General features: G+C 41.6%; 1 protein-coding gene across 1 annotated transcript in view; it reads left to right on the forward strand.

The window, feature by feature from the left end:
- The window catches only part of LGR4 (leucine rich repeat containing G protein-coupled receptor 4), a 166061-nt gene that overhangs the window by 106915 nt on the left and 36413 nt on the right, over nt 1-22733 (forward strand). Inside the window, exon 5 of the mRNA XM_082270765.1 lies at nt 20812-21027. Within this exon, the coding sequence (XP_082126891.1) occupies nt 20812-21027 (216 nt within the window). The remainder of the gene's footprint in view (nt 1-20811; nt 21028-22733) is intronic.

Genomic DNA, 22733 nt, shown 5'->3' on the forward strand with positions numbered 1-22733 from the left:
AGGCAGAGGCATGATGGGACTTGTAGTTCTGCAACAGCGGGAAGACCACGGGTTGAACAACTGTGCTGTATATCTTTCTTATACAAGTTAGATTAGCAAAGGTGTGAGGGGAGGGGACCATTTAAAGGTTAGTTAGGTGTAAGCTAGAATTGAATTTTAGGGCTGTCTACTAAGGCAGTATAAAAGCAATGATGTTATTCAGTAAAGATCTGTCAGACAATTTAAATGTTTTCCGTTGGTTTTGTCTTATTCAATATATTTTCAGGATTGTATGGAGCTAGAAAGGATACAGATTACTACAACTAGTTCAGTGTTCTAGATATAAGCTGCTATGAATAAATGTTATAACTGCGGTGGCCGCCTGCCCTCTTCCAGTTTAGAGTGCCTCTGAACACTATAATTTAATCTATGTAATGTTCTATTTTCGTATCCCAAATGTTATTGCCATATTCAATCTTGGACCGACTGCAGTACACGTCTTAAATTGAACTTACACGCTTTTGCAAGATCTGTTCATTGCATCTAGCTCTAGCTTGGGCTGGAAGTGTAAAGAACGACTAAGACTGCGTTCATGAATGAAATGAAGAAAACCAAATATGTAATATTTTCATGTTTATTGTATGACGGTAAAATTATGATTGAAAAAGCGGTCTACCAGAAAGACACACAAATTTCATTGCTGTAGCTTGTGTCTTTTTACTGTTGGGTAGAAATGGCACATTTCTGGTTAAATATGTCGTCCTAATTCCTCAACAAGGAAAAGTATCAGCTACATAGTGTATCAGAGATGTGCACGGCGGAAAAATATGTTTTGCTTTGGATTTGTTTAAGTTAATAATTTTGTTTTATCATACTCGTTCATGTTGGATTGATTCATTTTTGGAATTCGTTTCGTATATTCGTTATTTTCAAATCAAATTAGAATTAAAAAAAATTTAAATTGTAAATTAATTGAGTTTGAAAATTTATTTGAAATGGAAACACATTGCAATAAATACAGTGAGGAATAAAAGTGAAATAAGATGACCATTCCTATTTAAGCTGCTTTAGCATAGAATTGATTAATATGGAACAGAAAATATTCAATTTTTTTTTCTATTCTATTCCTTTATTTCAGTGGTTCTTAACCAGGGTTCCTCCAGAGGTTGCTAGGGGTTCCTTGAGCAATGAGCAATTTCTGCCTCTTAGATAAGTTCCCCTGACACCCTTGATCTTTTTAGCTATCTGGAAGAAGGTAATTCTTCCCAATGTGCACAAGTGTAAGGAGCATTCATCCCACTGACCATAACACTAATGTATCATGAGTTGGAAATATAGTCATTTTTAGCAGGGGTTCCCTGAGACCTGAAAATTATTTCAAGAGTTCCTCTGTGTTTAAAAGGTTGAGAAAGGCTGCTTTATTTTCTATTTTATTCTTTTTTTATTCTATTCCTTTACTTTCCATTTTTTTCTTTTCTGGTTGCTTCTGTTTTATTCTTCTCTATTCTTTAAAGCAACCCAAGTAGGAATCCTCATCTTATTTCACTTTTATACCTTACTGCAATATGTTTCCATTTGGAATTTGAATTATTTTTGGAATTTGTATTCAAATTAATTTTTTTTAATTTGGAGAATTAATTTTATTTATTTTGAGTTCATTGAAATTTTGTTACTATTACGATACGGAAATTTAGATTCATCTGACTCTCCAAATGAAAATTTCATCTAAATTTTGATTTGTAAGTAAACAAACCATACATGTCTCTAGTGTACAGATTGTTGAACAATTTTAAAATCCTTTGTGTCCAACTGTTAGGAACAAATATAATTGGGGCATATAGAAACTGAACACCACATTAAACCCCCCTGATCATTGAATGTCTTCCTAATTTCTCAGTGAGGAGGAGAATCAGTTACATAATATACAGATTGCTTGACAAATTAAAAATCCTTTGTGTCCAATTGTTAGGAACAGTTAAAGTTGGCCCATATAGAAGCCTAACACTGCATTAAACCCCCTGATCATTGCATTGGATTGGCCAGTTTTCTCAGAATTTAACTTTGAACGATGAGTAAATGGTAACAAACTTTTTTATGAATCTGTAGGTTCTAGTGTGTCCTACAGAGATGGCAGACAGCTGATGGATCTCCAGCTGTTGCTAAATTGTAGCACCAGCTAAAAATCACTTTGGGATTCAGTTAGACATAACAGCTGGATCGTTTTCAGAAATGCATTGTAGAAACATGTAGAGCCAAAGCACAATAGAGAAAGGGGGAGTCCTTTTGAGATGTATAAAATGAAGGTCCCACAAAACACCTAATTGTAGTTTGGGTACTTGTTAGTTCTGTCCTGCCTTGCTTAAGATTCTGGATTAACCCCCTGCACACTGCTATACACCCTTAAATGTTTCTAGCATACCTATGCATTAAAAGAGGATTTGTTGGTTCACGTTTATTGGACTATCAGTTTGAGTTGGCCAACTGAGTCAAAATTATCCCTTTCTGGTAGCTCCCACTCTACTGTGCAAAATGCCAAATACTTACTTGCATATAGCATACATTAATGGTGATGTAGTGGCAATATGGGGCAGACAGACAAAATTGGGGGATGGCCCCCGCTGGGGAGATGCACCTTCCCTGTACTGGTGACTATCTTTACCTGGACTAAACATGATGGAAAATTCAGAGTTCTGAGGGGTCCCCAGATCAGGAATAAACATAGTATTCCATTGAGGACATTTTGTTCTGGTGACAACTGACAACTGTGAGATGGCCTTCACTTTAGAGAGCTTTTGGCTCAGTTCACATTGCCAAGACTTGGGATCTGACTTATGAGACCCCCAAGGTGCATGACATGTGAAATCTCATGTTAGTCAATAAGAGCTGTCTTAATTAGCACTACAGAAGTCACTCTGACTTTAGAAAAGGTTCCTGCACTACTTCGGGGGCCTTCTATCTGACCTGTGCCCATAGACTTTAATGGAAGTCGCCTCCAGGCATTTCTGAAAGTTGCTCCTAAAGTCGTATCCACTTAGTACTCAAGTCACAAGCAAGTCACCCTGCAGAGGCGCACCACTTCTAGGCCGCAGTAGTTGAACCAAGCCGCTGCCTTCTTATTCCCTGTTGTGCCTACAGGACAGGAAGTGAAGGAAGATCTACGTATTGGGGAACAAATTGCAAAAAAACTTACAAGGCTTTGAACCCCGGTTCACACTGGTGCGACTTGGCATGCGACTTTTGACACGTGTTGATTTTCCAAAACTGGAGAGTGCAAAATCTGGTGCAGCTCTGCATAGAAATCAGTCGGCTTCCAGGATTTCTTGTCAAAGCCTAATCAAACAAGCTGAAGTTAGAAGCTGATTGGTTACCATGCACAGCTACACCAGATTTTGTGGTCTCCAGTTTTAGTAAATCAAACCCATAGTGAAAACACATTTATTTCAATTGGTCATTCCAATCCATGCTACTCAAGTGACTCAATGTCCCATAAAAGTCACAAGCAAGCCGCACTGAATATCGCACAGCAATGGAGTCACATCAGTGTGAACCAAGGCTTAACCATTCCCTACTGTCTCTAAAATGAAAAAATATTTTCTTCTTTAAAATATACTTTAATGTAAAACACATATTTGCATTTTGTACTGTGTATTTGACCCTTTGGCTGGAGTTCTGCTTTTAGAGTTCCGCTTTTAAGGTATTACAATCCATCTTCTAATAAAATAACTTTGAATGTTTCTATTCTACATCTACAGCATTGTATAATTATGTGGTCTTTGAACTCCTTGGTAATTCCTAATATGCCTAAAATTCCCAACAGTGAGTACACGATCTGACAGATCTTTTCCCTTTCCCTCTATCCACACCTTGACATCCCTGGTATCCTATGAGGACTTGCCTTTATGAAAGGTGCTTTTGTTTGAAATGAGAGAGGAACTTTTTTATGTTAACAGGAAAATGTTGGTAGGTTTGGCACATTGGGTTGTGTTCCACAAGACCTACAAGGCTGTCTGAAATAAACCAAATTCTCTTAGAGGTCTCGGTGTTTGCATAGCTTCTAAATCTCTTGCCAAGTAAAAACATGAATACACAATGAAAATGACTGAAATTGTAATGTTTACTTCACTTCCTTGTGTTTTGGAGGTAAAGAACGAAATGCCGGAAAAATCTTAATTGTAGTTTGAATGCGTGTGTACGTAATGAAATCCGGAAAATCAAATTCTCACATAAACACATACCCATGTAATTTCCACAACATTAAATATATTTAAGGGGATATACGTCTAGATCTTGAAGTAACGTTGTGAAGCTTCTGTTCCTTATCAAGAGGGAACACAAAGTTCTTCACAAGTGTTGGGTATTCAGTTCATATTTCCCAACCCTCCCTTGTATGGAGGCCATGTCCCCTTTTTACAATGAAATGTCTCTGTGCCTCTTTGGTCTGATGTATAGACCTTCAAGTGGTAGGTTTCAGCCAAAGAAGCTGCCATCTTGGCCTCTGTTCAATCTGCAACTGCCATGATGCTGCACACGTGATTATGACCCCAGCCATTGAATGGTTTGACAGTGTGGTTGAGAGGACAACCAATGTGACGGCAAGCATTTCCGGCATGCTGGGAATTTTAACTGTTTTTCGAAGCTATCAAATTGATGGGTTTTCTTCTGCTTTAATAAAAATGTACTATTGAAGTGCCAAAAGTGTTTTTCTACTCCAAACCTTTCATTCAACCTCTAAAGCTGGGGTCTGCAAACTTTCTAAACAAAGGGCCAGTTTACTGCCCTTCAGATTTTAGAGGGGCCACTGGTGTCAGTGGGAGATCAGTACCCCATAAATGCTATCTGTGGGAGGAATAGTGCCCCATGATTGGTGTCAGTGGAAGGAATAGTACCCCATCATTCCTGTCAGTAGGAAGAATAGTACCCCATCATTGGTGTCAATAGCAGACATGGGAGTAAGTCACACATGTGCAAGTCTCAAGTCTTAACCTTCAAGTCTCAAGCAAGTCCCAAGTTATGCCTCGTACACACGTTCAGATAATCGTACGACATATCGTTTGAGTAAAGTAGCATGCTACAAAATGTTGAATCCAACCATGTGTACTAACCATATGATTTCTGTCGTACGATTGTGTGAAAGCAACCTGAATGCGTAGCTACATCTTGGAAAGTGATGTCACATACGTCACATGCGTGGGTTATTTCGCTGTTTCCGATCATGCGCGGTGTTTGTCGAACGATCTTTAGCGGACGCATAGTGTACTGATTACACGATTGTCGTTCGCTAGGCTATCGTACGACAGAAGTTTTCCTGTTTGTCCCTTCGGATTTTGTTGGACGAACTGTTGTGATCGGCTGTCGAAAGCAGTGTACTAACGATCAGATTATCGTGCAACCAGGTCGAAAGCGAGTTTTTTCGTACGATTATCTGAACGTGTGTACGAGGCATTACTGTGGCGAAAAGCAAGCAAGTCAAATCGAGTCCCTGCAAGCAAGTCATTTATTTTGGTCAAGTCACAAATCAAGTCAAAATACTGATCTACCCCAATTTTCACCTTTAAATCAGTTAAAAGTCAGTGGTCAGGAGAGGTTTTGTTTTATTTTCAACATTAACAAAACTGCTTAGTGCTTTTTTTCTTGGCATATTAAAGAAACACTTTGAATGCCCAAACAGCTCAAAATCCTTCGTCCGGTCAGGTTTCAAAACCACAGTCACTAAAAACATGTTAAGTATTTCCATTGTTAAACAGCCAGTGTCCTAAAAATCAGAACACACTGAGGTGTTTTAAGTGACTGTGGTGTCAGAAACATAACAGGCACATTCATTTTGCTTTAACACATCTTGAGAAAATGCAAATATTTAATAACTTAAAAAAGTAAAGTCATAGGTCTCAAGTCAAAGTCAAGTCTCAAGTCATGAATACCAAGTCAAAGTCAAGTCGAGTCTTTTATTAATTTTAGTCAAGCAAGTCTCAAGTCCTCAAACTGGTGACTTAAGTCAAGTCATGTGACTCAAGTCCCCCACCTCTGGTCAATAGGAAGAATAGTACCCCATAATTGGTGTCATTGGGAATAATAGTACCCCATTGTTGGTGTGAATGAAAGAAATATTACCCAGTCATTGGTGTCAATAGGAAGAATAGTGCCCCATCACTGGTGTCAGTAAGAAGAAAAGTACCTCATCATTGGGGTAAGTAGGAAGAATATTGCCCCATAGTTTGTGCCATTGGAAGGAATAGTGTCTTGTATCAGTGAGAGGAACAGTGCTCCAAGGGCAGGATAAAGGCAAGCAAGGGGCCTGGTCCCCAGGCCACAGTTTGGAGACCACTGTTCCAAGGTATTGTGTTTGATATTTTACAAAGCCAGGAAAATCAGCAATAATAAAAATTGTAAGTTAAACATGTAAATTCTTGCATTAAATGCCTTCATTGTTTACTTAAAAGGGATGGCCGGCCTACGTGCCTTCTGCTAAAATGGCATCCCTCTTTCATATCACAGAGAATTGAGAAGTATTTTCCCTGGTTGCCCACCTAAACTGAAAAAAAGCCTATTTCTCCCAAACCCACAGGACTGTGCAAAAGGGTCTAAGCATTTGCACAGCACTGTACTATGTTCAGCACTTTGTTGAAGGCAGTAATATACCATACTAATCACTTAAAGCGTTTGTTACCCCAACATTTCATATTCCTGATATGAGCCGTGTACTCGTTTGAAAAAAGTCTCCTGTTCTCTTTGTATTGCTTTCTGTGTGTGTGAAATCCCTGGTGTTCCTGCCTGTCCCTTTGCTTTCCTATTAAAATCTGACCACCCTAAACAGAACATTGGTCCATTCCCTAGCTATGCTGGGAACTTGGTGTACTCTCCTCCAATGATCAGACTTGTCCTGACACGACCCCGCTGCACAGCCATTCATTGGGAAGTTCAGTGTTCTGCTGTTTCTGCTCCCCCAGCTCTTCTGTAACTGAGAACTGGGTAATGTTTTTATTTTTTTTGTTTTTTAAATACCTTTACAAAAATGTTTTGCCTTTCATTTCTGTTTTAAACTGAATGGCTTGTTTTACAAGGTGATCATTTACAATCACTTTAAGCCCCCGTTCACACTGGGGCGACCTGTGAGGCGACCTGGTCGCCTCACAGGTCGCCGCAGGTCGCCTCCCATAGGGAAGCTGCGGACCCGTTCTGATAGGAGCGACACAAGTCGCTCCGACTCAGAAAAAGGGTCTGGAGCTTCTTTGGGGCGACCAGGAGGCGACCGCCATAGACTTCAATGTTATGAAGTCCGTGGCGGCCGCTCCGAGGTCGCGGCGCGCTGCTCGCACCGCAACCTCAGAGGTCGCGGTGCGAAGTAGCGTCGCCCCAGTGTGAACGGGGGCTAAAAGCGAAGACCACTTTTCTGACAAATATTTAGGAAGAAGCATGAGGATTGATCAGTCTGCAGCCCCCCTATCCTCAACAGAATTTGGATTGTCTTACTGTATCCGGCTTCATGCACACATTTTTTTTTTTTAAAGCTCCTAGAAGCTATTAGCATTTTTATTCTGCTTCTAGAAGCTACAATAAATCGTGTTATCCTTTGTGTTCATGCACACTACTTTTTATAATTTTTTTGAGCTTCAGCGTCTGAGCAGAAAAAAAAGGCTTTGTAAAGTTTTTTGGAGCGTTTTTTGTAGCAGAAAAAAAAAAAAAATGCTAAATGCTACTAAAATGCTCTTAAAGACGTGTGTTGTTTTTTTTTTTTTTTTTTTTCTACTTCTTGTACTGCAAAAATGCTAATAAAATGCTAATGCTCCTAAACACTTGTAAATGCTTCTAAAAGCTACTAAAATGCTACTAGAAGCTGACACAAGAATCCTATTAGCATTTTTCATTCAGTATTTCTTTCTTTTTTTTTTTTCATAAGGTCAGTGTGCATGGATTCTCAGAGTATCTTGTAGTTCTCAATGGAGCGCATTGTGCAGTGACATCACCATACATGTAGTCCTTTGATACTCTGTCCAGCCCTGTAACTGAAGGTCTGTAACAAGGTATAGAATGCCGGAGCCTGATTTTTTTTTTTTTTTTGCAAACAGAGTATTTGGCTTTTAATTGTGGTGTCTTGTGCCTCCTGAGATGCAATTTGTGCAGACAGTATGGCAATTTGCTTATTCAATCAGCCAAAGGCAGTGTCATCTTACCAAGAACTCAGTAGAAATCCAATTTAGCCTATTCCAGGATTGGCAATACATAGGATCTTTTTATCCTTAGAGGTGAAAAAAGCATTTTGTGGGCAAAGCCCTTCTAACCATAAAAAATGACCTCTGTAAAGGTAAAAAGAAAACTAAGTTGGGGAGTAGGAAGTACATACAGCAAACATAAGGCCTCTTGCACACTGCAGCTTGAAAAAGCTCAGTACAGCCTTTTTTTTTTTTTTTTTTACTGAGCTAAAATACAGCCCAATAATTGTAATGTGCCTATGCACACAGGCCCATAGACAAGCACTGTACATTCTTCAGTTAAAAAAAGAAAAAATAGAAAAATCTGCTTTTTTGGTCAGTAATTTATGCCTTCTGTGCACAAATACACGTGAATGCACACAAATGTGCGCAAATCCCACACATTGTGTAGAAAAAGAATGGGAGAATGTGTTTTTTTTGTCCAGTGCGTAAAAATACGCGCAAATGCACACAAAAAAGGTCTGAAAAAAGTAGATGCTCAAACAGGAGTATCATGTGCAAGAGGCTTTAACAAGGTGATGTGGCAGTGCCGTCCTTTTTATTAAAGCACCACTTTACTGCCCTCCTTTACTTCATCCACACAGCATAGTACATGTATTTAAAGTGATTGTCAAGTCTCCTTTTTTTTTTTTTTTTTCTATTAAAATAACAAACCTAATATTCTTCCTCTGTGCAGTTGGTTTTGCACAGGACAGCCCAGATCCTCCTCTTCTCGGGTCCCTGGCTGGAGCTCCTGGCCCCTCCCTTCGGTCAAGTGCCCCCACAGCAAGCAGCTTCCTATGTGGGCACCCGAGCCGAGCTGCAGCTCTGTGTTTCCTTTCAGACACAGAGCTGCTATTCGGCTCCACCCCCTCTCTCTCCTGATTGGCTAACTGAGTTTAACAGCAGCGAGACCCAATGGTACTGCTGCTTAGTCTTAGCCAATCAGGGGAGAGCTTCCCGGACGGCTGAGGCATTTGTGGACATTGCTGGATAGGTAGGGGCTCAGGTAAAAGGGGGGCTGAGGGAGGCTGCTGCATACAGAAGGCTTTTTATCTTATTGCAAAGAATGCATTAGGATAAAAAAACCTGACTTTACAACCCCTTTAATTTACAGTGCCCATATCGACTGTACATCATGAACAGATGATTGGAAATCGAATGTTCATATAGTTTGCCTAGAATAAGGCACTGTGATTTTATTTCTATTATTAGGAACGTTAATACAGTATCTCACAAAAGTAAGTACACCCCTCACATTTTTGAAAATCTTTTATTATATCTTTTTATGTGACAACACTGAAGAAATTACACTTTGCTACAATGTAAAGTAGTGAGTGTACAGCTTGTATTACAGTGTAAATTTGCTGTCCTCTCAAAATAACTCAACACACAGCCATTAATGTCTAAACCGCTGGCAACAAAAGTGAGTACACCCCTAAGTGAAAATGTCCAAATTGGGCCCAATAAGCCACTTCCCTCCCCGGTGCCATGTGATTCGTTAGTGTTACAAGGTCTCAGGTGGGAATGGGGAGTAGGTGCGTTTTAAATTTGGTGTTTATTACTCTCACTCTCATACTGGTCACTGGAAGTTCAACATGGCACCTCCGTGGCAAAGAACTCGCTGAGGATCTGAAAAAAATATTTTTTTCTCTACATAAAGATGGCCTAGGCTATAAGAAGATTGCCAAGACCCTGAAACTGAGCTGCAGCACGGTGGCAGAGACCATACAGCGGTTTAACAGGACAGGTTCCATTCAGAACAGGCCTCGCCATGGTTGACCAAAGAAGTTGAGTGCATGTGCTCAGTGTCATATCCAGAGGTTGTCTTTGGGAAATAGACGTATGAGTGCTGCCAGCATTGCTGCAGAGGGTGAAGGGGTGGGGGTCAGCCTGTCAGAGCTCAGACCATATGCCACACACTGCATCAAATTGGGTCTGCATGGCTGTCGTCCCAGACGGAAGCCTCTTCCAAAGAGGATGCACAAGAAAGCCCTCAAACAGTTTGCTAAAGACAAGCAGACTAAGGATGTGGATTACTGGAACCATGGTCTGTGGTCTGATGAGACCAAGATAAACCTATTTGGTTCAGATGGTGTCAAGCGTGTGTGGTGGCAACCAGGTGAGGAGCACAAAAACAAGTGTGTCTTGCCTACAGTCAAGCATTGTGGTGGGAGTGTCATGGTCTTGGGCTGCATGAGTGCTGCAGGCACTGGGGAGCTACAGTTCATTGAGGGAACCATGAATGCCAACATGTACTTTGACATACTGAAGCAGAGCATGATCCCCTCCCTTCGGAGACTGAGCCACAGGGCAGTATTCCAACATAACGACCCCAAACACACCTCCAAGACCACCACTGCCTTGCTAAAGAAGCTGAGGGTAAAGGTGATGGACTGGCCAAGCATGTCTCCAGACCTAAACCCTATTAAGCCTCTGTGGGGCATCCTCAAAGGGAAGGTGGAGGAGCGCAAGGTCTCTAATATCCACCAGCTCCGTAACGTCCTGGAGGAGTGGAAGAGGACTCCAGTGGCAACCTGTGAAGCTCGGGTGAACTCCATGCCCAAGAGGGTTAAGGCAGTGCTGGAAACTAATAGTGGCCACACAAAATATTAACACTTTGGGCCCAATTTGGACATTTTCACTTAGGGGTGTACTCACTTTTGTTGCCAGCGGTTAAGACATTGTCTGTGTTGAGTTATTTTGAGGGGACAGTAAATATACACTGTTATATAAGCTGTACACTCACTACTTTACATGAAATTATATAATAAAATATTTACAAAAATGTGAGGGGTGTACTCACTTTTGTGAGGTACTGTAGGTGTTTTGTATCTTTATGTGGACTTTCATTAGTTTCTTGTGTGTTGTTTCTTCTGCTTATTAAAGTCAGGCCAGCCGGGCTTGCCTGTCTGGATAACATGAAGTCACTCTCGTGATGCTAGATGAGTTTATCCCGGTGGAAAGTCTTCCTTTTTGATCTTCAGGGGAGGTTTATGAATTTGGAATAAGTAGATAGAAAAGGGACAGGTATTTTCTAGTTCTTATTTTGATGGAGCCTCAGGGCTTTTGTATCTTGAGATGTTTTAATGCTCCTCTGTTTAAACAGTCCTTTCTCTAAACAGGCAAAAATGATTCATCAATAGCAGATTTTTTATTTGCATTAGGTAAGAGGCATGCAGGTGGCATTACGTAAGGGGAGAAAAGTTGTCTCTCAGGTCACTGCTTTACATCAACACTGTATACTGAGAATCTTTTTCTTGCCTTATAAAAATCATTCTGACATGTTCATAGGCCCCCGAGCAACTTGTCAAAATGACAGAAGGATTGGTGTGGAAGGGAATTGGCATTTCTGTATGCTGCTCACCTTTTTGTGAGCAAAGTATTCGGTTTCAGTCCTCTTCAAGCTCATTTTTTTTGCATTCATATGATGGTCAAATGGCGTTAAAGAAGTATTAAACCCAAAAGCAAACATTTGTTCTATTGCAGCTTACCAATTCTTAGATGTGATGGCTGCATTAGTTAAACCATTTAACTCGAGTGATTCATGCAAAACCTTTATCCCCAAAAACTGTTTGCTGTAAGAGATTATAAAGTAGTAGCTGAAGTTCAACCTCCGTTTGTTAGTGTATTTAACCGCTTGCCGACCGCCGAACGACTATTTACTGCGGCGGTCAGCCCCTCACGGGCAGAGCGACGTAGTACTACGTCGTTAGCCTGAGAGGTTCTAGGGAGCGAGCGCACGCTCCCGCGCGTGTGACCGGCGGACCCGATGTCCGCCCGTCACTCGGCGATCGTCGGTGCAGAGGGAGAAAGGCAGGCGGCTGATGTAAACAAGCCACCTGTCATTCTCCCCTGTGTAGGAATAGTGATCATACGGTTCTACTATGTAGGACCGTTGATCACTGTTCCTACATTTCAAGCCACAGCCAATCACAGTTAGAATCACGCCCCTAGGGACACACATAACCCCTCCCTCTCAAAAAAAGTTAACCCCTTCACTGCCAGTGTAATTTTACAGTAACAGTGCATATGTATAGCACTGATTACTGTAGAAATGTCACTGGTAACCCCAAAAGTGTCAAAAATGTCAGTCAAGGGTCCGATCTGTCCGCCGCAATGTCGCAGTACCGCAAAAAAAATCGCAGATCGCCGCCATTACGCGTTAAAAAAAAAACAACAAAAATGACAAAAATCTTTCCCTTTGTTAGTAAACGCGATAACTTTTGCGCAAACCAATCAAAATACGCTTATTGCGATTTTTTTTTTTTTTAACAAACATATGTAGCATAAAGCAAATTGGCCGAAAATGTTAAAAAATTTAGATTTTTACTTTTTTTTTTGGGGGGGGGATTTCATATAAAAAAATGTGAAAAATATTGTTATTTTTGCAAAATTGACGCTATTTTTTTGTTTATAGCGCACGATCAAAAAATCGCACAGGTGATTAAATACCACCAAAAGAAAGCTCTGTTTGTGGGGAAAAAAGGACGTCAAATTCGTTTGGGTACAGCGTCGCACGACCGCACAATTGTTCGTTAAAGTCACGCAGTGCCGAATCGCAAAATAGGCCCTGGTCAGGAAGGGGGTAAAATCTTCCGGGGCTTAAGTGGTTCAATCTGCTACTACAGCGAACACCTCCCTCTCCCTCAGACTGACAATGCTGCTGTCTGCTGTGCCCCCTGTTCTCATTCATCCAGAGTATAGGCAGGCTAATACAGGTGTGCTACTGGCCAGATCACCAGGTTGAAAACCGAGGGGAAAAAAGCCTAAAAAGAAAACGAATACAGCCACTGTGCCTAATGATTGGTAAGCTGCAATATATTATGTTTTGGGTTTAATACTGCTTTTAGTCAAGCCTATCGTCAGCCAAGGTTCCTTTTTAGTTGCATTTAGCCAGAGCACAGCTAGATGAGGGAATTCTCTCCCCCCCCCCCCCCCCCCCCCAGGTCCATATGGCCAAAGGGCCTACACATGGCTGCTAGTCACCTTTTTGTTAGACATGTTTTTGTATCTACCACAGCCTTTCTCAAACTTTTTACCCCAGAGGAACACTGGTCTCAGGGAACAGTCAGGTCTCAGGGAACTCCTAAAATGAATTTGGAGTCTGTGAAAAGAATGGCGCTTGCATTGGTGATCATTTAGAAGAATGCCCTTATACATTAGTGGTCAGAAAGAAAACATTACAGACAGCAAAAAGATCATTGGTGTCCTGCTGCCTAGCTCTGCTACATGGCATTGGACCTGGAACTATCCAGGCACCATCAGATAAGGAGGTCAAAAAGCCCATAAGCAACCTCTCTGGGTGAGAATGGCTGATATACAGTATAGAATATTGCAGTGCTTCTTTCCTTCTTGTTCCATCCATGTTCCTGGTCTGCTCTTTGAGCATCTAGAAAGCTGCTTGTGCTAGTTGAAATGGGAAGCTTCCCTATGCCATGAAAATGTGGCATCCTGAGATGCCACTGAATTATCTTGTATGAAAACTTAAGAGGCTTCTGGTTAGAAATGGCAACAGGGCCCATGTGTTTTTTAGTTGAATCTCCTTGCTTTGAATAGCTACCAAAGTCTAATTAGAAACTGGAGTACCTAGGGGAAACCACTTGAATACCTTATGAATTATGCCTTATAAAGACACTTCCTCTTAGCTGACAACATTCTGTCCCTTTCCCCTATATTGTGCTCTTGTGTTGTCACCCTGTTCAGTTGGCTGTCTTACAAGCATTGCACAAACATGGTCCACTGTCACCATCGGACAATCAAGTAACCCACTCTGAGAATGTTAAAGAGAAATTGAATCATGGACACAGCACTACCTGACAGAGGATCAAATTTTTTATATATTCTAGAGGGGGGGGGAGGAGAGAGAGAGAGATGGTTTTACTGACATGATTTCTGAAAGAAATATCTATTTAGATAATTTAATTTGTGTCCTTTTTTACTCCACTTTATTTGGCAATTTTAAGACCTGATGAGGAGGGTATGGCTTTGGCTCCCAAAATATGTTGAGTTGTCATTTTTGCTATCTATAATGGAATAAATGATTTTAAATTGTTTAGTGCGGCACTTTTGTCCTGTGCCTAAGATCAGCCTAACCTTCACTCCCCTGTGATACTCTGGACCACATAAGGTGCCTTTCCCAGTGCGCTTCTTCAATCTGCAACAATGTGACTGAAAGGGCCTCACAATGACGTCACACTGGTTTTAAAAAAATTATTTTACTCCAGTAACGCATATCTATAAAGTGACTGTACTCATCCCGCTCCAATGTGTTTTGCCCATGGTGATGATTAAGCTCTTCTGGGTGAAATGTTTGAGTGGGTGACAGGTGGCAAGTCACAATGTGGATGTGTTACTTGATTAAAAAAAAAAAACTCTGATGACATCCGTGATGGTGGAAGGGGAATGACTCCCCTTTTCCCTTATTGCCCCTATTGCCCTTTTACTCTTTTGCCCTTTTTCCCCTTTTGCCATTTTTCCCCTTCCCTCCTTTTCTATTTCCTTTTCCTTCACCCTTCCTTCCCCTTCTCCCTTCCTTCCCCTTTCCCCTTCCTTCCCCTTTCCCCTTCCTTCCCCTTTCCTTTCCCTTCCTTCCCCTTTCCTTTCCCTTTCCTTTCCCTTCCTTTCCCTTCCTTTCCCTTCCTTCCCCTTTCCTTTCCCTTCCTTCCCCTTTCCTTTCCCTTCCTTCCCCTTTCCTTTCCCTTCCTTCCTTCCCCTTTCCTTTCCTTTCCCTTTCCTTCCCCTTTCCTTTCCTTTCCTTTCCCTTTCCTTCCCCTTTCCTTTCCCTTTCCTTCCCCTTTCCTTCCCCTTTCCTTTCCCTTCCTTCCCCTTTCCTTTGCTTTCCCTCCCTTCCCCTTTCCTTTGCTTTCCCTTCCTTCCCCTTTCCTTTGCTTTCCCTTCCTTCCCCTTTCCTTTGCTTTCCCTTCCTTCCCCTTTACTTTGCTTTCCTTCTCCTTTCCCTTTACTTTGCTTTCCTTCTCCTTTCCCTTTACTTTGCTTTCCTTCTCCTTTCCCTTTCCTTCTCCTTTCCCTTCCTTCCCCTTTCCTTTCCCTTCCTTCCCCTTTCCTTTCCCTTTTCCCTTCCTTCCCCTTTCCTTTCCATTCCTTCCCCTTTCCTTTCCCTTCCCTTCCTTTCCCTTCCCCTTTCCTTTCCTTTCCCTTCCTTCCCCTTTCCTTTCCCTTCCTTTCCCTTCCTTTCCCTTCCTTTCCCTTCCTTCCCCTTTCCTTTCCCTTCCTTCCCCTTTCCTTTCCCTTCCTTTCCTTTCCCTTTCCTTTCCCTTTCCTTTCCCTTACCCTTTCCCTTTCCTTTCCCTTTCCTTTCCCTTACCCTTTCCCTTTCCTTTCCCTTACCCTTTCCCTTCCTTACCCTTTCCTTCCCTTTTCTTTTCCAGGAAATCCTCCTCAGCTATCCTTATTTATAGTGTATTTTTTGTGTGGCCCATGACAATTCCTCGTCTTTCAATGTGGCCCAGGAAGGAGAAAAGGTTGGACACCCCTGTTCTAAAATGTCTTTGTAAGCTGTAATGTGTGTATTATTCACTGGATACACCTGAGCTTAAAGAATAATTAAAGGCAAAACTTTTTTTTTTTTAATAGAGTAGAGAGAGATTAGAACCCCAGTCAGTTTTTATTGCTGTCTGTGTCCCCGTTAGGGAGATTAACCCTCTCTTTTCATCCTGTTTACCAATGACCATTGTCATTGAAAGTTTAGGTAAAGGAAAATCCCAAAATTTTGGGTTGTCCCCAGAAAAGTAATAGAGGGTAAATCTTTCAATGGGGACACTAGTTCTGGTGACTTGGGGGTCCCCAACAAATTCTCTTAATATGCAGGGATTTCCTTTCACTTCCTGTTTGGCTATTAGACAGGAAGTGAAGAGAAATATCTGCAATGGGATAGTGCTGGGGGGGGGGGGGGGAATCTGATGGGTTACTACCCACCCTTGCTCTATCCAAAATGAAAACAAAAATGCCTATAGTTCTTCTTATATATTTTGGAGGGATGTTCACATACTTTTGGCCATGTAGTAGAGGTGTGATAATCCCTAATCCAATTGGGCATATTTTGTACCTGTATACCGCGGAAAAGATGTCAACATCTTGATTGTTGCAAGTTTCTTTTTAGCTTCTATGTTTTTTTTTTTTTTTACTGAAGCGATCATTGATTTTCCAAACCATAATTATGCAGTTGTATGTTTTTTGGAAGCACACCGCATGTAGCCATTATATTAACCCCATAGAAGTATTCTTGTACCACTTGTTTTTTTTTTTCCTTCAAGTTCACTGTTAAAACAGCTGTATGGGATCGAAGCCTCAATATAAAACAATGTTTTGTCAATGGCTGGAGCCATTGTGCATACAAAAAGGTTGTATGTGCAGCTGTTAAAATTCCTGATATCCCTTGTGAAGAAATGAATAGGATACACCGAAATCGGCTTTTGTTTTTCTTGGGGGGGGGGGGGGGGGGGACAAAAGAAGTTGCAACTGTTGCTCGTTTTGTCTTCATTTTTCAACTGACAGTAACTTTGAAAGGGGAAAGATTGGAGACCTGTAAGTGATCTCTTTTCTTTGTTTTGAGAAGCCTAATGCATCGGCAGCTTGGTTATTAATCACCGACCTGACAAGGGAGTGCAGGTGTTTTTTGTTTAAAGAGGAGGGAGCTTGTCCATTTACTTCTACCCTGCATTATGCCACGGGGACATCCGTCCAAGTTTTCTCTATTAACTCTTCCCATACCAGGGAGGCCAGCGGTGTACTTTGTTGTTGCTGCGCTTCACTTCAGCTGCTAGCGCGCATCGTTTATCAGTTCAAAGTACGCTTTGAACGAGGATTAATTAAGCATCCCCTGAAACACAATAATCTAGGTGGGGTGCCAGTTAAGGCTTTTCCCTTTGTTGTCCTTGTTGCCATGACCTCAACAGGAATATTATTTATTATTCACACTGTACCTGGTGTGTTGCGTGGCTTTTTTTTCCCTACCTTTTTAAAGAAGAAGAAATGCAATGTTTCCAAAGCTTGAATTTTTAATTTGTAAGTTAGCCAGGTAAGGCAGGCCATACATGGTGCCATTTTTTTTTTTCTGAAGCCATGGATTGCAGAAAAGAAATTCACAGGATTCCCCCATCAACACAGACCATGGTGACAGGGGAATCCACAATTTTCTCCTGACGGGGGGAGGGCAGGGCAGGGCAGATGGGGTAAGACGTACCCGCCAGTAGACGACTGTGATTATTGCTAGTGGCTATAGCCAGCCACTAGCGATTAATCTCAAGGTGATCCGGTAGGATGGGTTGTACCCAAGTTGATCAATCGACCAACTTGGTACATTTAGCCTGCCCATTAACTGTTCAATTCTCGGCTGGTTTAGCAGGAGACGACCGAGATTCGAACAGGTAATGGGCAGGCTAACTGTACCATGTTGATTTGAAGAGTGTATGGCCGGCCTAAGAGTATAACCACATAATTTTACCCAGTCACTAAAATGTCATAAAGGCTTTCATGCTAAAATCTAGACTGATATGAAAGACCCAAATTAATTCACCTGAATTTGAATTGGTTTGCTGCATCTGTACAGCAGAGCTCAGAAATGGGAGGAAGAAGCAGCCCAGCCAAAGAGGTGTGCTGCAGTGCAAAGAGAACGCTGATGGGAGGGCAGAGCAAAGGAGCAGATACGCAAATTAGTGTTCTGCTTCACTTTTCACTGTCTAGTCACAGAATAGGGGGGGAAAGGGGAGCTTTTAGCACCCCTTTTCCTCATGGGATGGCAGCAGGAGCAGGCTGATTAAGGTCCATTATTGACCTTGATTAGTGGGTGTGGGGAACGACACACTGCCTCTGAGGAAAAGGTTTGCTGACCTTTTCCTGGGAAGGTCAAGTGGACTGTATCCCGCTCAAAATTCCCACTCAATTTGTCCCTGTATCTGGGGAGAATAGGTAGCTGACCTCTCTCCTGGGGGTCAGATAGTGTCTTCCCGCTCTTTTCTCCTGCCTGAATAGCCGGCCAGTTTATTCAAGAACCCTGTTTTAGGGTTATTTAAGGGGGTGCCTCAACAGCTCAAGTTCAATCGCCTCAGAAACTGAGCTGTGGTGTTATATGTATATGCCAAGGGTGCTGGGGGATCTATCGATGTTGGCTTCCGGAGACTCTGTTGTCAATGGAGGGGGGGCTGGTCTATTGTTACTGGGGAGCTCTATTGCTTCTGGTGGGGCGGGGGTCAATTGTGGATGGGAGGGGTCTATTGTTGCTGGCTGCTGGAGAATCTGTTGATGCTGGATACTGGGAGCACTATTGTTGCTGGAGGTATTTGTTGTGGAAGATCTATTGTTGCAAGGGATCTTTTGTTGCAGCAGAGATTTATTTTTGCTGAGGGATCTATTGTTGCTGCCTGCAGGGGACCTAATTTTACTGTCTTTCATTAGCAAATTAAATATAAACTACGTTGCACAAAAAACTATACTTTTATGTATTCTCTAGGTAAAGGGTGGAACCAAAGAATGGTGGTAGGGGCAGGAGACAAAGGGTGACTCGGATAAGGGGAAGTACCTGAACCAATAAAAAAAAAAAAAATATATATATATATATATATATATATATATATATATATATATATATATATATATATATATATATATATATATATATTATATTATATACACAGTGGGTACGGAAAGTATTCAGACCCCCTTAAATTTTTCATTCTTTGTTATATTGCAGCCATTTGCTAAAATCATTTAAGTTCATTCTTCTTCCTTATGAATGTACACACAGCACCCCATACTGACAGAAAAACACAGAATTGTTGACATTGTTGCAGATTTATTAAAAAAGAAAAACTGAAATATCACATGGTCCTAAGTATTCAGACCCTTTGCTGTGACACTCATATATTTGACTTTCCATTTCTTCTGATCATCCTTGAGATGGTTCTACACCTTCATTTGAGTCCAGCTGTGTTTGATTATACTGATTGGACTTGATTAGGAAAGCCACACACCTGTCTATATAAGACCTTCCAGATCACAATGCATGTCAGAGCAAATGAGAATCATGAGGTCAAAGGAACTGCCTGAAGAGCTCAGAGACAGAATTGTGGCAAGGCACAGATATGGCCAAGGTTCCATAAAGATTTCTGCTGCACTTAAGGTTCCTAAGAGCACAGTGGCCTCCATAATCCTCAAATGGAAGACGTTTGGGACGACCAGAACCCTTCCTAGAGCTGGCCGTCCGGCCAAACTGAGCTATCGGGGGAGAAGAGCCTTGGTGAGAGAGGTAAAGAAGAACCCAAAGATCACTGTGGCTGAGCTCCAGAGATGCAGTCAGGAGATGGGAGAAAGTTGTAGAAAGTCAACCATCACTGCAGCCCTCCACCAGTCGGGGGGCTTTATGGCAGAGTGGCCCGACGGAAGCCTCTCCTCAGGGTAAGACACATGAAAGCCCGCATAGAGTTTGCTAAAAAATACCTGAAGGACTCCAAGATGGTGAGAAATAAGATTCTCTGGTCTGATGAGACCAAAATAGAACTTTTTGGCCTTAATTCTAAGCGGTATGTGTGGAGAAAACCAGGCACTGCTCATCACCTGTCCAATACAGTCCCAACAGTGAAGCATGGTGGTGGCAGCATCATGCTGTGGGGGTGTTTTTCAGCTGTAGGGACAGGACGACTGGTTGCAATCGAGGGAAAGATGAATGCGGCCAAGTGCAGGGATATCCTGGACAAAAACCTTCTCCAGAGTGCTCTGGACCTCAGACTGGGCCGAAGGTTTACTTTCCAACAAGACAATGACCCTAAGCACACAGCTAAAATAATGGAGTGGCTTCACAACAACTCCGTGACTGTTCTTGAATGGCCCAGCCAGAGCCCTGACTTAAACCCAATTGAGCATCTCTGGAGAGACCTAAAAATGGCTGTCCACCAACGTTTACTATCCAACCTGACAGAACTGGAGAGGATCTGCAAGGAGGAATGGCAGAGGATCCCCAAATCCAGGTGTGAAAGACTTGTTGCATCTTTCCCAAAAAGACTCCTGGCTGTATTAGATCAAAAGGGGGCTTCTACTTAATACTGAGCAAAGGGTCTGAATACTTAGGACCATGTGATATTTCAGTTTTTCTTTTTTAATAAATCTGCAACAATGTCAACAATTCTGTGTTTTTCTGTCAGTATGGGGTGCTATGTGTACATTCATGAGGAAGAAGAATGAACCTAAATGATTTTAGCAAATGGCTGCAATATAACAAAGAGTGAAAAATTTAAGGGGGTCTATATGTGTATATGTGTATATGTGTGTATGTGTGTGTATATATATATATATATATATATATATATATATATATATGTGTGTATATATATATATAATTTAGCTATGTGCCTGTCGCTCCACTTTACCATGCTATTCTAGAGCACTTCAATAGGCAAAGTGACTGATATATGTAATTGGAGCTGAGTAAAATTACACTAAAACACAATTTGTTTAAACAATATTTCTGGTAAGGTAGTACAGGGATCCCAAATTGTTTGCCTTTCCTGAACGTTCACTCTTTTTTGCTGTTTTCCTTGTCCAAATCCTTAAAACATTATATCGCTTCTCTTTCAGTAAACTTGCTTCTGGTCATGACACAAAACTGATGAATTGTGCGTTTCTCTTACAGACGACTAGACGCTAACCATATTGTCACCGTGCCAGATGACAGCTTCGAGGGCCTTGTGCAGCTCCGACATCTGTGGCTGGATGACAACAGTTTAACAGAGGTCCCGGTTCGTCCCCTCAGTAACCTCCCATCCCTTCAGGCCTTAACGCTGGCTCTGAACAAAATCACTCACATACCGGATTATGCCTTCTCAAATCTGTCAAGCCTCGTTGTTTTGTAAGTATTTCCAGGTCAATATTTCAAGGAAATGAAAAATTAAATCTAAAATAGCAGATGTTTTTTCCTTTTAACGGAAGGCTTGCTCACTGAAAAATAGCATTTTAAAAAGATTTGTTGTGCTGATTTCTTAGAGAAGTGTTAAAATTGTGTTTTTCCTTCTGTGTTTTTTGGTGGGACTGTTGTATTTTTTTTTTTTTTTTAAATACTATATTCTGCATTTTTTTTTGAGACCTGGCCATCGCACATAAAGGTTTGTTGGATATTCTGTTCCAAAACCATGGGCATTAGATATACTGTTACCTTGCCCTTTCAGTGCAAAGTTCTAGAGTGTTTGTAAAGGTGCCCTCCTACCTTTCTCCTTCCACTTGCCTCCAGCACCAGAATACCAGGTGGCACCCAGTGCTGATACGAGCTGCAAGGGTATCTGGAGAAAGCGGGGTGCAGGAGGCCTATGCAAACACACAGGCCCTTTTTAATTTATCCTTCCCCTGCATTTTTTTAACACCTGATCATCGCACATAAAGGTTTGTTGGATATCCTGTTCCAAAACCATGGCCATTAGGGAGATACGGTTACCTTGCCCATTCAGTGCAAAGTTCTAGAGTGTTTGTAAAGGTGCCCTCCTACCTTTTTCCAATTCTATTTCACCATACCTTACCAGCCTCTACTGCTGGAAACAATTTGTCCAGGTATTGAAGGGGGGGGGGATGACATGTGATCCTCTCACATATGATAGTACTCCGGTCTGATGAAGTGGTGACAGAATCACTTCCACTAGCCTCCAGCACCAGAATACCAGGTGGCACCTTTTGGTTTTAGTGCTTATGAGCTGCTAGGGGAGCTGCGGAAAGCGGGGTTCAGGAGGCCTTTGCAAACACACAGGCCCTTTTAATTTATCCTTCCCCGATGTCACACCAGCCTTTGTTCTGTGGAGGCTTTTCACCAACTTTTGCAGTGTGACTATGGGGAAAATTGGGTTCAGCCAAAAGAGTATTTGTGTCAATCTGATGTTAGACAAGATGGATCTGGCTTGAGTTGGTCTTCCAGTTAATGCCAAAGGTGTATATTAGGGCTGAGCTCATTGCCCTGTAACTGGCCACTCTGGTTCCCCCCCACTCCAAATTCCTGAAACTATCTCTTAAACAGAAAAGTGGTTTCAAAAAAACTTTCTACAAGATTGAAAGTGAACACGTGTCAAAAATGTATTTGTATGTACCCTTCGCCTGAATTAAACAATCTGGAGGGGTTTCCACATACTTTGTAGTCTACAACATACTTTGGTCTAGGTCTACAACATACTTTGGTCTAGGTCTACAACATACTTTGGTCTAGGTCTACAACATACTTTGGTCTAGGTCTACAACATACTTTGGTCTAGGTCTACAACATACTTTGGTCTAGGTCTACAACATACTTTGGTCTAGGTCTACAACATACTTTGGTCTAGGTCTACAACATACTTTGGTCTAGGTCTACAGCATACTTTGGTCTAGGTCTACAACAAACTTTGGTCTATTTCTACAACATACTTTGTTGTAGACCTATGTAGTGGAAGCGGTAGTTTGCTGTCCAGAAAATTGTAACCATTATGGTAAAGCAAGGATGATTTCGTGAATCTTTCAATTTATAAATGATTTATGACTGACTTGTAGGCAAAGTTAATTTTAATTATTTTGTTGAATTTTAATCTGGAACAGGTTTTT

Source organism: Pelophylax lessonae, assembly GCF_965119305.1.
Source record: "Pelophylax lessonae genome assembly, chromosome: 10".
Taxonomy (NCBI): Eukaryota; Metazoa; Chordata; class Amphibia; order Anura; family Ranidae; genus Pelophylax; species Pelophylax lessonae.